The following is a 15,686-nucleotide window of genomic DNA, read 5'->3' as shown; positions in this document are numbered from 1 at the left end:
GTTGGGTCCAGAAATAGTATCAGTTTCTCATTTTTTAGTTGTTAGTTCAGTATGAGTTTGGAATACTGAGATACCTCAGGATTAGCTTTGCTCTTTAGATGCACTTTGTGTTGTGTAATGTTTAATGTTATTAGTAATTTGAAGTGTAACTACTGATTGTATTCTGTATTACTGTGAAGAGTTGTACAACTATTTTTATGAAAATTCTTGAACTAGGAATTGTTACTTTTGATAAAATAAATTTTATCAAGCTATCATCGGTTCTTTAGGCATTCATTCTATTACAAACCCGTATACAAGCAACAGTATATTGAAATTATTGAGTTCTTCCCCCCCCTCCTTCCTTATTATGTACTGGATACTCTGTTGAATATTTCAACCTGACATAGTGTGTCATTGTCTATTAAGTTTAAGAGGCTTAACATTTCAATTATTTGATCAGATCCTATGCTGACCACATTGTATTTGATCAGATCCTATGCTGACCACATTGTATATTAACCTGTATATTGACTCAGTTTGCATTCCCAGCTGTGTACTATACTTTAATTCCCAAGGGATATTTACTTTCAGTCAACCAGATTTTTTTTATATCCTGGAAACTAGAGCTTACTGTATTTTGGTTTTATCAAAAATACCTACTAACATCTTAAAATGCCCATACATCATAATCAGCATTGAATAATTTTTGTGCTAGTAATGTTGAAACTTCTTTGTAGCAAATTTTAATATCGGTTGTTAATTCATCGAAACAACTGTTTGATGCAACATGAACTGTGATTACCAATTTCATGTTTCTACCCATAGCTTTGTCAATCCGAATTTGTTGTTCATAATCTGTTCTTGTGAAAACCGTCGGCCAAAGGCCTAGTGTCTGCAGTATTTTGTAGACTGTTGTGACGTATGTTCCAGCACCATAATTTATCCTCTTTCAAATGCATTTTGCCCAATGAATCAACCTTGTGATTTACAGCAGGAACTGAAGTATCAATTAATAGCTGTTTGTAACACAACAGAGTACAAAGTCTGTAATCCGAACTCGTCGGGACTTTGGCAATTCCAGATTAGGGGTTTTTCTGCATTATAGATCATCATTTTAAATCTTGTCAGATGGCATGCTGAAATTATACAATTAAAAATATGAAACCATAATTTATAAAATAAAGAGCAATTATGATCTAAAGGGTATCAAAATTTACAAAAAAAAGCTCAATATTTATTTGTTTACTTTATTAAACATTTCTTTCAATGTAAGTTGTTTAAGTTGCATCATTTTTTGTGCTAATACTTTTTCTTTAATTCTATAAGCAGACATAATTTCTTGCTCAGTTACAAAGTTGCACTGTTCAAGTCCTGTAATTGCTGTGTCGAGAATACCGACTAACTTGTCAATCGAAATTTTTTTCGTTTTGAATAACCTCTCTGTCACTTTCTTCACTATTGGAAGCGCACATGGGTAAATGCTTTATGCGCATGTGCAGTGGACGTGCACATTAAGCGCGCATGTGTAAGTTTGTAGCTTTGAGGTCCAGATTATAGATCATTCCGGATAATGGACGTCCAGATTACAGACTTTGTACTGTATGACACAATTGATTTGCAGTTTGTAACAGATTGAGTTGATGATGATAATGTGCAGAATGTAGTACATTCTGCTTCATTAATATATAAAGTAATTATTAATTTCCCATTCTTTAGAATACCTTTGACTATAATCTTTTAACTGTAATTAAATTTTATTTTGTATAATATTTATAATTGTAGTTGTTTTGTATAATATTTACAAATTTTAAATCTAATTACAGTTATAAATATTTCAATATAATTGTAGTATTTATAATTGCAAACATTGTACTCTGAAAAGAGTATGCAATAGGCCAAGTCCTAGGTACACATGCCATCTCCATACTTTTGAACAGTCTCTTTTTTTACCTCCATGGTGATCCTAACAATTTTTTTCATTGGTTGACTCTTTTCATTAACTTTACTAAAACTCATAGTTAATAGTGTGGGCTGTCTGAATAATAACAACCGGCATGCTGATGTTCATAGGATTATTTTGAAAGAGGAAAACAAATGTAGCATACACAGTTAAAACTCAATGAACTTAAGTCATTATTCCAGTCAAATGCATACTGAACGCAAATTTTCTTGTTCAAATGAGGCATAAACCAAGGTAGACGTATTTCAAAGTGGGCATATATGGAGGTACACCAAAGAACGTCAATACATATTCTGTTTGTACACTGCGCAAAAAAAAAAAAATACAATTCTATATTTTCCGTCCTACTGGGCAGATTGACGAAATTCAAATTGCATTTTTCATGTCTCGAAAACACGACTTTGGATATATATTAGATTTATACATAGCATTGTTCTAACATTGGTATTTTGACATAAAATCGGGCTTTTCCGGAAATAACATACCATTTTTTTTCCATATTTCAATTCTATGGCTCAAATTATGTCCAAATATTAAATTTTGTAAAATTTGGTCTGAAATTTACGGAAAAATCCAAAAATTTATCTCGTCACATTTTTTTTTTTCAGTTTGCTCCAAGAATAGTTCACTTGGCAAATCTGTTAATATATGTCAATCAATTTTCCTTTCCTTTCCATTATGCTGGAGTGGAAAAAAAGGCACCTCATTTCTACCTTTTTACATTGTGCATAAGCAGAGAAAAAAGTCACATCGTTTCTACTTCCAAATAATTTTAGCAAAGTGTCTAAACCACATTTGATGTTTTATCGCTTTCAACAAATATGCCAAATTTCAAAACGCGCCAATATATCAATTCACGTGTATCTTCGGAAATTTTGAATAAAAAGCTGTCATTTTTTGCAGGTATACTTAGAAATTGTCTACTTCAAGATGATAATAAAAATTTTATAGATTATAATTCAAAAATGTTTTTGAAAAATTTATAAATATTATTTAAAAGTACAAATTTTAAAAATAAATCATAAAAAATTGGTGAATTTTATTTTGAATGAACCTAAATTTTCTATTGTGAAAGGAAGAATCAAATAAGTTTAATAAAAAAAGAGAGATTAATAAATATATACCAAACTCGATTAACATTGAGAAGCTAAAATTTTGAGAGCTAATTTTTTAAAAACTACTCGTGCGATTTGTACAAAACTTGGTAGTTTGGCGTCATTTGAGTCTTAGAATCAAAATATGAAAAAAGAATTGGTATGTTATTTCAGAAAATGTCCGATTTTGTGTCAAAGTACCTATATTAGAACTGTGCTATACATAAATCTAATACATATCCTAAGTCGCACTTTCGAGACATGAAAATCACAAGTTGAATTTCGCCAATCAGCCCAATAGAGGGGGAGATATAGAACTGTCCCTTTTTTTTTTTTTTTTTTTTTTCTTGGCTCAGTGTACCACTGTACTTATAACTGTCAATACATTTCAACTTAGAATAGCATTTTGAAAATGTTTTATTTTATTTTGCAGTTGTAATGTCATTTATCATCACGGTTATACATGTGAGATGTACACCCAGTCCAAACTTGATCCTGATTATTCGTTTAAGGTAAGATAATCTTATTCATTTGTGGTAATTGCTATTTGCTAAGAAAGAGGACTTAAATACGGAAATGGGACAAAATCAGAACTGATCTAAAAAAGTCTGATTAAGTTACTTTTATGATTTATATTCCATCAAACTTATGGCAGCAACCTTTGTAAGATGACGGTCTCTGAATTCAGCAAGCAGTATTTCCAAGAATATAATGAAAAAGGATATTAGCATGATCAATAGTGATGTTCTCAAAAGTGATCACCTCTAGTGAATATTAGAATCATTCAAAATGTGGGGAAGTTTTCCTGTTAATTTTATACTTCATTTTTTGTTATAAGGTATAAAAAACAGAGCACTTTATTGTTGTGGGATCAAAAATTGCTAATTTTCCATTAAAGCCGTATAGCATACAGCTTCAGTATCATTTTGCCATATTTATTTTTCCCCATACCTTTGTCTCATTACTGAATATTGTTTGGCCAGAACTTTAAAAAAAAAAAAAAAAAAAAAAAAATCTTTTTAGAGTTTTCTCCTCTTTTAACTGAATTCCTTATCTTTATTTTTTCCCATCTTGATTTCGTTTGGTTTCATCCATGAAAAACCCTCTTCATAAGGAGGAAAAACATGAAATAAAAAAGCAGAAAAAAAAGGTTGTTGCTTGTTATATTCATTGCCTCTTAAAATAATTAAATAATCTGGACAAAACTAAAATAAAAGGAACAGTAATTAATAAACATAGCCTTAAAAAAGATTCGTACAAGACTGAACAACAGGCATAAAGTATGAAAATAGCATTAAAGTTAACAGAACATTTCTCCGTAGAAATGCATGCAATGCCACAAAAATTCAATTAAGTCAGAGTCTTTATGTTGGTAGGCTGTAGGCAGTGCCTTATTGGCTACTGTTTCTAGCTGCTATTTTTGCTATGTAAAGTGCTATTTTTCACTAATGGATTAGACATCGTACTTAATGTTCTGATTAATGAGATGATAAGAATAATTTACTACATACTGTCTAAACTAAAATCTAGCATATGGGAGGAGGGAAGTATGATTAGGTGAAAAGGTGTTTATGTGAGTGGGATGGTTTTAAATACAGTTATTGCAAGGAAACAAACCACACTAAATTGGCAACGTTTAGGAAATTCACTAAAACAAAAACAAACAAAAAAAAGTACCAAATTGTAGATATCTTTAACAGAAAAGGAGCAAAAATGTAAAATCTGTTAACATTGTTTTTTACTTAACTTGTACTAATGTAAAAAAATTTGTTTTTTGCTTAGCTTGTAATGTACAAAATGTATTCTACCTAATAAGATTTACATCTTTCCCATTTTAAAATTTATTTTCTTCGAGGACATGTGAGAAAAAAATTAAGATAACATTTTTTTTTTTAATGTGAGGATACTTGTTTAAAGGTGTCCATGATATATAAAATTGTATCAGCTGTTATTTTAGAATGAAAATGTGCATGTTTGGTATTTCATGAAAGATTTAAGTAAAAAAATAACTTATTAAATTGCTTAATTTGTCCTATCATGTTTTTATTTGTACCTGAAGTGAACTTAGCTATAAGCACTAAGGAAGCTATAAGGATTTATTTATTTTGTGTATTTTATGTGCTACTACATATTAACTTTGTTTTTAAAAGTAATGTGCTAGATCTATGTGGTTATGGGAGCTTTTCTGCCTTATTTCCAAACTCATTCTTATGCTAACAGAAACAATGTAATGCATGTTAAATTTTTGTATGCTTGAAGAAAATGTAAAACACAGAGAGCTGTCACAACATCACATATTCTGTTATTGTATGAAAAGCAACTTCTTTACATAGGATTTTAAGAGCAATAAATATTCTTCTATATAAGCTGTATAATTTGGGGTATTTACATATTTTCATTTGTTAGAAGCTGTTGCCAGAGTTTGAGAATGGGTCAAACTGTGGCAGCCATGATGTGCCTGAAGAATTCTTCAGCTCTAATGAGCAGTATCACCATTTACATATGCATTCTTTTTTGGTATGGGCCCACCAGCGGCCGAGCGGTAAAGACGCTGAACACTGGTAGTTCGGTCTGAGGTTCGAATCCCGCGAATGGGCTGGCTGCATGGGCGTTTTCGTGGTTTTCCATATGTGTAATGTGTATACGAGCCAGTTTCCCTTAGAAAGTCCTCCACGAAAGGCATCCCTCCCTGTAGGCAGATAGCCCTCGTGTGCTTTGCCATAATTAAATACACCAACACCAACTTTTTTGGTATAGTAAGCATTCCTTAATGTGATGTCATGGTTATTTAGATAGCATTAACTGAATGATAACATTAAGCGATGAGAAAAAATATCCTTCAAAATAGAAATGGAATTGAACTAATTTAATATAAATGGAAACATGTAAGTAGGTACTTTCAGAGCATTTTAATTAAGAAAATACAAAATCTTTTTATGAACTTTTCATAATGTCTTCGTTAAATTTCTATGAACTGTTCATTATGTTTCTAGAAGTTATTTGACCAAATTCTATATTCTTAATCGTAATGCCAGACTAAGGTGTCCCCCCCACACAATTTGAAATGGTTGACTAAAATAGAAACCAAGCTGTATAGTGACTTAACTGTTACTTGGCAACATTTCTCTGTCACTTGACAATTTTTAAAATATCTTTTGAACTTTCTTAGCAAATGTATCTTTTATTTGATGTCTTTTGCTTAAAAAATTTATTCTGTAATATTTTGATCGTATTAACTGAATTGTACATAATAAACGATGTACTTTCCATGTTATAAATGGGTGGTACTTCTGCAATTTGATAACAATTTCTGAATGATAAATTAACTGTGATCACATTAAATGACATCTGCTGTATATTCTGTTTTCCAGTAATTTTTATTTGAAAAAATGCAGTATAAAATTACAAGAACAAAATTTCATTCATACTGGTACCCAAATTTATCCTAACATGCACAGAAACATTGTAAAGTCTAGAATGTTGAATAAAATTTCTCTTCTTCAGTTGCACTACAGCCTGTCACAGGCCAAGGCCATCTCATCAAGCTTCCTCCAACGAATCTGATTAGTCGCTACAGTCCGCCAAAAATTCATTTTTAGAGTCCTGAGATCTTCCTCCACACAGTCTGTCCATCCTGTGTGAGGTCTTCCTCTTTTCCTGGTACCCTCTACATTTGCAAAGGTCACCTTTTTAATAGCGTTCAAGCTGTCACATCTAAAAATATGTCTGAGCCACCTGATACTTATAAGATTTGATGACTCAGGCAGTATTAGGTTGTTTGTATCTTATATATATATTTCATGGTTAAATAAAATTCTCCACCTATTATTTTCTGTAATTGGACCATATATTTTCCACTGTATTTTTCTTTCAAAAATTAGAGGTCTTTCTTCATCTGTTTTTGTTAACCTTTAAGAAATGGGGCAGTTTGGAAAGGTTTCACTTAAAAAGATGGGAAATTCAAATGCATTTACACCACCCTTTTAGTTGCCATTGTAAAGGGAAACTACTACTCTTTTGCAACTTTTCCTGTAGGTCGCCTTTGGGGGTTGCCTTTGTTAATTTTCAGATAAGAGACTAGGGAATAATGTAAAAGAATTTGTTGAATTTGTTCTCTTTTCTGCTGTTTCTTTTCCCTAAACTAGGGAAACATAATATAATGAGATTTTGTAGCTAAATAATTGTTGTATGTTGGAATATTAACTTTTGACATTGCGTTATAATGAAAATACGCCTCTTATATTTATATATCAAACAAATCCCGTTGTATTTTTTTATATTAGTTTAGTTTACTTTTTTCATTAGTATTCTTATTCAGTTTAATTTATTAATTCCCCCATCATTGTATAGTAAGTCATTTCATCTTTCAACTACATTACTTTTCATTGTTCTTTCTTGCAGTTTTGTGATAAAAGCATTTTTTTTATCCTTTAGCTTTTTTTTTTTTTTTTTTTTTTAAATTTTTTTCCTTTACTATTAAAACAGATTTTATTTTCATTGCATTGCACTCCGTTGCATTTTGCATGTTTCAAACAGCAATATTAAATACAAAAATTGCAATAAAAAGGGGAAATATAAAGAAAAAATACATTTTTAATGACATTGAAAAGTTGGTGAAATAAATACTATATAATGTAAAATGTATATTATATGTATGTTAATGTAATGTATATTATAATGTAAAATTGCTAAGATTTCACTGATGAGGGAAACAAAAGTGAATTTACGAAACCCCACAGTTGGAAGGCGCGAAGGTCATCTCGCATAAGTGACAAGGGAGGTTATTCGAACGATGACTATCTCCGCACACTGAAGGATGGAGGGAGGAGAATTCGCTGGCCGATATTTCAGCCACAGCTGTCTTTTTGAGACACTACAGCTCTGGCAGATTCTTAGGCCACCCGTCTTTTAAAGGTTAATGGCCGGCATTCACTACCAGACAATATGATAGGTCTAATAAGAGTTTTATAAAGATTTATTTTTGTCTTGAAATTTAATAATTTAGACACTAATAAATTTTTTAAACCATGATTACATTATTATTATTATATAGAAGTATAAAAAGATCTAAATCATTTAAATAATCTATTGTCAATTTCAAGTTTAATACTATTATCATTAGAGATGATAATACCGAAATACATAAACAGAGAAATGCCCTCGAAAGTATAGGACTTTATTTGCAGTGTGAGGGGATTATATACTCTACTTGTTACTGCCATAAACTTTATTTTGCACTCATTAATGTTAAGTCCAATGTCTCTGGCTGCAGACTCCAGAGAACCAAAAGTCACCACAACCATCTGTTTACTTTGCCAATATTGTCGATGTCATCAGTGTATGCTATTAAGTGTATAGATCTCTGAAATATGGTACCTCTGATTATAATTCTAGTATCTTTAATAGCCATTTCAAGGGTGATATTAAAAAACATGCATGTAAGTGCCTCACCCTGTCTCACCCTTCTTTCAGTGTAGAATGTGTCTGATAAATCAAACATGATTTGAACTCTGCAATTTACTCTCTTCAAAGTCATTCTAGATAGATAAATGAATTTTCTAGGAAATCCAAATTCCAGCATAGCCCTAAACAGTTTTTCATGGTATATATCATAAGCAGCTATAAAATCTATAAAAAGATTAAAGGTATCAATATTATGTTCAATAATTTTTTCCAAAATTTGTCTAACGGAATGAATTTAATGAATAGTAGATTTTTCAGCTTGAAATCTACATTGGTAGCTACCAATAACTGTAGATGTGTATGGTAATAACACATTATATAAAATACGGGAGAAGATTTTAATGGCACATTTAAGAGGGTAATACCTCGATAGTTTGTAACATTCGAATCTCCTTTTTTTAAAATGAGACAAATGGAGCCCTCTTCCCATTCAATGGACATATGCTCCTCAGTCCAAATATTAAGTATAATCAATCAGTTCAGGTAGATCCATATTCATAAGTTCTGCCTTAATACTATCTGGGCCTGCATATTTAGATTTTCAATAGCTTTCCTCACTTCATATAAGCATGGTGTGTCAGGTTCCAGAGTTTGATCATTTTCAGCAACATTCAGGTTGATAGTTAGATCAGCCTCCTCCATTGGAAGATCACTTCCACAGAGAAGATTTCTGAAGAACTCTCTCCATCATTTTAGCACTTCAACTCATCACTTGTAAGCTCTCCATCACCTTTTCTACAGGTAACAGTCCTGGGACAGGCAAAGTGAGATAGAGCACTGATTTTCTGTTAAAATTTTATCGACTCTTTTTTTGTGTTTTTAATTCTTCTATTTCACCAAATTGTTCCTCCATATGTGCTTTCTTTTTCATACGAAACAGTTTTTTCAACTCTTTATAATTTTCCTCTGATCCTCTAGTATATTGTTTTTGAATCATAAGTTTATAAGCTTTTTCTCCACAGTAATTTTTTCACTATCACAATCATAGCATCCACATCGTTTATTCCTTTTCAGTTCTGATATAACTTCCCTTGTAGTATTCTTATCACATTTCAGTAGCTTTTCTTTTTATTTATTTCTGTAAGCTTTCATTCTGACAGGTTTGTGCAGTGAGTCAACATCCAAGACTGCATCTCTTTGTTGCCTATTCCAAAGGGCCTCGCTTATCCTTCCTTTCAATCTGGAAATCACCAGAAAGTGATTGTGAACATTGGCTCCACGATAATTGAATAAAATTGACTGTTACCTGTAGAAAAGGTGATGGAGAGCTTACAAGTGATGAGTTGAAGTGCTAAAATGATGGAGAGAGTTCTTCAGAAATCTTCTCTGTGGAAGTGATCTTCCAATGGAGGAGGCTGATCTAACTATCAACCTGAATGTTGCTGAAAATGATCAAACTCTGGAACCTGACACACCATGCTTATATGAAGTGAGGAAAGCTATTGAAAATCTAAATTTAAATTAAATCTTTATTTGCATTGGTTTTATAGCATCCTGATGCAGAAATGTAAATTAAAAAATCAAATATTAATGTATTTCACCACATAAAATTTAAATTGTATGTGTCAGTAAAATTTTAGAAAAAAAATTAAAACCTTGGAATCAAATGCAGACTTTGATGTTAATAGAAAATAGGTTTTCTGCTATAAAATACTTTGTAGAAAAGATCAGGTACAACTTGAATTGTGACTCTACTCTGTATGACCTTTGAATAAAATAACTAGACATTAGAGCGGGAACTTGTTTAATTCTAAAATACATTTCTTTCTATTACTCACTATGCTACGCTAAATTTTTGGTTATTTTAGTAGTTTAGACCAGTTACTGCCACAATTCAGTATAACCAGTGTTTTTAACCACAGTATCAGAATCTTCAAATCAGGCCCATTGTTGAAGATTCCATTATTGATATTCTCTGCACAAATGTAGTGTTTATAGCTCAAAATGGACATTAGTCTTGAAACGGCATTTTGTGCTGAATCACTTTTCAAATTTTTGTCACCAAATATTATTTTCCTTTATTATATTTAAAGAAATTAAATTATGAAGAATCTGTCTGAATGTTTTTCGCATTGTGAAAAAGCAGTGGTACCTAGAGCCATGAAATTTTGAATAACATAGTCCTCCATCCGAACTTGTGCACATGGGAACCAAAATGTTGAATTTCTAATTTTTTATTTCATATTTTATAAAATTTTAATGAATTTTTGATTAACCCATGAGTGCATAGGTGAAAAAAAATACCATAAATACACAGGTTGTGTCTGTAAGACCCATTATACTTTACATCAGATATATCGTACTCGCATCATTTTTAAATTAAAACAACTTTATCTTCTTTTAGTTAAACGAATTTATGACACTAAAATTCTAAAATAGATCAACAGTATAAATTTTTTATATTTATGTGAGCTTTGTTTTTTACAACAAAGGTACCTTTTTAGACATTGTAATGATCTTTAACACAAAATAAAATAATTAAAATAAAGTAAGCATTTGATAAAGGTTTTTTTTTTTTTCCCCCCATCGTTGACGAATAGCTCATTCAAAGCGATGATTCATATATCATTTTTACATTCATTACCCCCCCCCCCAAATGCAGCATAATCTCCAAACAACGATATCTTTTTTGAACTGCTCACACATGTATTGAGTTTTTCTGTCTTTACAATAGGCACATCGGCCTTTTTTTTTTTTTTTTTCCCCATTTTGATATTCCAACTCTACACTATTCCCAACAGTTTTTGTGCAGCAATATGAATGTTCCTTGGAATGTTTTTGACATTGCTGTTTCTTTATTTTATATGATCTTGTCGAACAAATCAACATGTTGATCAAATCGAACATGAGTTTTTTAAATATGTTCTTCTGCTCTTTGCTTCAGCCTTATCAGTTATATATGTTTATGTATATACTAAACTCAGTTTTAAAAATTGCTTATTGCTACCTGTGCTAAGTTTTATGTTCTTCCAAAAGTTGAAAGAAATGGAATTCCATTTTGAACTACACTATCTGATATAGCTTCATAACCTTTAGCCAGGTATTTGGTTTCTATATTTTCTAACAATGTGCTATAAAATGTTCTTTTGAAATTATCAATTAGTTTAAGATCTTTTTCTTCCCAACATTTGGTTGTGGTTTCTGTTGCGATTAAATCACATATTTTTTCTTTCACGTGTTCTGGTTAAGGAAGCTTAAAAGATTTTAAAACTAGACTTAAGAAATTCCATTTTACACATACTGCAAATGAGGAATTCTTTTCTCTCACATAGATTTCATTGAGTTAAACTTAGATGATGTTCCAAAAGAATTACTGTTGCCGAAGTGAAGGATAGTCCCTTGTATTCAATACTTTTTAATGTTTATATGCTCTATTTTGATCTCATATTATTTAAAAAATTGCCTTTTCGTTTTTGTGTTCATTATGTTGATGACACATTTGCAATTTTAACAGTTAAAAGGATTTTATCTCGTATGAATTTGATTGATTCACCTCATTATTTAGTCTAAATCTGATAATTCGTAAACTTTTCTTTGACATTCTCAACTATCTGAAATGAATTGGATTTCAGCAGTACTGTGTACCATAAACCTAATTTCATTTCCTTACCTCCCCATGCAAAATCATGTCTCCATGCTAAATAAAAATGAGCTATTCCTAGATATATTGTAAAGTTTGTTCTTCTGAATCTTCCTTTTTCAAAAACTTAATTATTTGAAAATTCTGACTATTAATAAAGGATTTTGTTCTGTGGTTATTGATAAAGCCTTTGAAAATTTTTCCCTTGGCATCAGAAGAGACATACTGCTATTAGAAGTAATCACAGTTACTTTTTGCCATCTCATTTTATGCTTCTATAGGCTATTGTTATTGCTTGGTTTTTAATAATTTCATCCTTCTTTTAGTTGTTAGTCCAAAGGGGCTTTATCCATAAAGGACTATTGTTTTCTTTTTGTGATTTTGCATTGACTCACTATAAATGTCCGTTTCACTTTTCAAACTATTGCCACCAAATGTTAGAGTCCTGCATTATATTTGAAGAAATTAAATAATGAAAAATCTGCATAAATGTATGTATATTTCTCGCATTGTGATAAAACAATGGTACATAGAGCCATCGAATTTTGAATGACTTAACCCTCCTACGAATATTGGCATGTGGAAGACCAAATTTGGAATTTGTTTTATTATCGATTTCATATTTTGTAAAACTTTAATGAAGTTTTGATTAACAAACTCAAGGATTTCAAAGCAAGCAATGGCAACACTCTACAGGTGGGAAAAAAAAAACATTTTATCTCCAGCGCACAGAACTGTGCATCGTAAATTCTAAAGATATGCTCATTTTAAAATTATTTTACGACATTGCTATTGAACTGAATTTTAGAGTTTAAGTGCAAATTTTTTTTTTTTTTTTTTTTGAATTTATATCATTTCTTAACATGAGTTTTATATATATATATATATATACCAGCCAAACTAAGAAAGCATCAAAATTTCTCATCAAAGAATGCAAATCTTGTATTATAAAAGGGAAATAAATAAATCTTCTAAAGCTAAACCTAGTTGGTCACAATCACAATTTTTCACTTTGATTCTGTTAAAATTGTTCATAAAGCTTTTCCAATTGATGAATTGGATTTCCTTAAAAGACTTTTATGTTCTCAAAAATTTCATTTCTATATGATATTCATTTCAATACAGGTTTCCTAACTCTTACAAACTTCTAATATTTTACCTTTTTCATGTTTCATCACTGTTTTCCCTTGACAGATAGTGCTGTGTTTGTTTTGTCTTTGCTGTACATATTGCTTTTTCTACAAATTTGTTGTTGCTTCTGCCACTTTTGTAGAAATCCCCCTCCCCAAGAATAGAAAACTGTATCAAATACCTTTGAAATCGATAACCCCCACCTCAAAATCTACATCTTTAAATTTTTTTTTCTATCCTTAATTTTAATTTTTACATTGATATAATTCTCTTCCAGTTATATATTTATGAGTCTCAGTTTTGTTTGAATATTATTTTGAATTAATAAAGCCATTAATTTTTTATTTCATTATTTCCTTATTTAGCCTTTTTTTTAAAGTTAAGCATATAATTAATATAAAGGAAATCTGTTGTGAAAATGTTAAATTTCTGTACATTTCATTTGTCTTAATAGTGCAGTTTATTCCTAATGCACAGGTTATTATAATAAATAGATGTGTATCTTATCCACATTTTGAAAAAAAGTAAAATTTTAGTATACTTTTTGTGTATCAACTATTTATTAGAGTTTTATTTTTTACGATTTGATAGGTTTGGCAAAAGACTACAACGCAATGTAAAAGGTGTCCTAATTGCCAAGCTGCTGTAGAAAAATCATCAGGATGTAATCATATGACCTGCAAATGTGGTGCTCACTTTTGTTGGATATGTGTTCGTCTGTTTCGATCTGGGAATGAAGTTTATGATCATATACATACAGCTCATAGAGGAAATTTATTTACATAAAGAAGACTTTTATATAGAACAGTTATTAACACTAGCCAGAGCTTTTATAATGTGTTAGAAAACTGAAATGAACCATGTTTTTTGTGTGTTAACAAATTGTAGTATTAAGCAGTGTTTCAGATGACCTTTTCTTATTCCTGTTAGTAAATGTTTTAGATGATTTTAATGCAATTTACATCAGTACTTTTTTACATTATATTTTTTATTTATCTATTAGTGGCTATCTAAACAGTTTGGGTAATTGAACGTTTATTATTATTATTACTGCATTGTAAAAAATATTAATATTTAGACATTTGGAGGTTGTTTTTTCTACCTTTATCATGAACAATTTTCAGAAGGCTATTTTAATTTGCATGGGTATTTTCTGCTACAGCATATTTTATAAAACTGTGAAGACCTTCAAATTATATTCATGAAAGTTATTGTAGGAAAAAAGTATTTTTAAACTTTATAAAGTATTTTATTATTGTTTAATATATAAACAAATATTTATCCATGTTTGTGATGATTTTTTAGTCTTTACTGAAGTTTTTTTTTTTTTTTTTTTTTTACAGCATGTGCAAGTATTAAATTTGTGTTGTGCACACATTGCCAAAGAATTTTTTTAATAGTGATTCTAGGGGGGAAAAAGTATTTTTAAACTTTCTGTTCCAACTAGAATTTCTTAAAGGGATAAAACTACTGTGAATTAAATGACTCAACACTTCAGAACGAAGATATCACACTTTCTAAAGTATTGTATAATTTAAAATAAGTATTTAAAAGTTGATATTATGTTTTTTTAGTCTTTAGTGAAGGCTTCTTTTTTAAAGCTTGTAGTACAAGTATTAAATTTTTGTAATCCACACATTGCCAAATAAAATTTCTTGTTTTATTTAATTAAAGTTTCTTGTTATTTAGCTAGCATTGGAAGCAAATATTTATAATATGGAAAAGTCTGTATTTGTGCAGCAAATATTTCTGTCCTAAATCATGTATTTCTGAATTAGTGATGCATTCTTGAATTATTTTAAGTAACAAACTCCCTATTAAATTCATTGTTTTAGGATTTTCTTGAAAGGAGAGTTTTGTTAAGTAAAAGGTATCATATAATCCTGGTAATATGAGCAATATGAACAATAATGTAAAGCATATATGTTAACATTTGGCCATGGACAGATACCCAACACATTCGTAATTATGCATGTGTAAAAATAAATAAATAAAATGACATATTTCAAAAGATGTGAATGTGTTATTTTGTCTGAAGAAAGATTATTTCCATTCCTGACTCTTAACATTTAATGTGGTGTTGCATCTCAAATGAGACTGAAGAACAGATATTTGTAGAACATGATAATAAGTAATGATTCCAAGCCAAAAAATTAAATCATTTTGCAAGAAGACTTCATTTTCTCTTCAGATTTCATTTGTTCGTAATAAGACTTCCTAAAAAATCCACATCAAATTTTTTTACATATACATAATTATCAAAATGTTTAGTATCTGTCCTTGGTCTAATATCTGGTGATCCAAAAGTGATATATGAAGTAAATATTCTGTATACACAGTAGCGTAATGGTGTTTTTACAAAAATGCAAGTAAAGACATGGTAATTATTTAAAAATAATAATAATGAAAGATTTTATTGCTAAAATAATTTCATTTTTAACTAACAGGGGCTTTGGTTATGTCAGAAGTTCTTACA

At 30.2% G+C, this 15,686-nt stretch overlaps 1 protein-coding gene across 1 annotated transcript in view; it reads left to right on the top strand.

The window, feature by feature from the left end:
- Positions 1–14,883, top strand: part of LOC118184704 (uncharacterized) — a 72,848-nt gene extending 57,965 nt beyond the window's left edge. Inside the window, exons 5-6 of the mRNA XM_085811929.1 lie at positions 3,470–3,548; positions 13,802–14,883. Of these exons, the coding sequence (XP_085668055.1) occupies positions 3,470–3,548; positions 13,802–13,996 (274 nt within the window). The 3' untranslated portion in view covers positions 13,997–14,883. The remainder of the gene's footprint in view (positions 1–3,469; positions 3,549–13,801) is intronic.
- The last annotated feature ends 803 nt before the right edge of the window (positions 14,884–15,686 follow it).

The sequence above is a fragment of the Stegodyphus dumicola genome, chromosome 2, assembly GCF_044657685.1.
Source record: "Stegodyphus dumicola isolate Sdum_Otavi_A_Nest chromosome 2, ASM4465768v1".
NCBI lineage: Eukaryota > Metazoa > Arthropoda > Arachnida > Araneae > Eresidae > Stegodyphus > Stegodyphus dumicola.
This window is presented reverse-complemented; position numbering and strand designations above follow the sequence as displayed.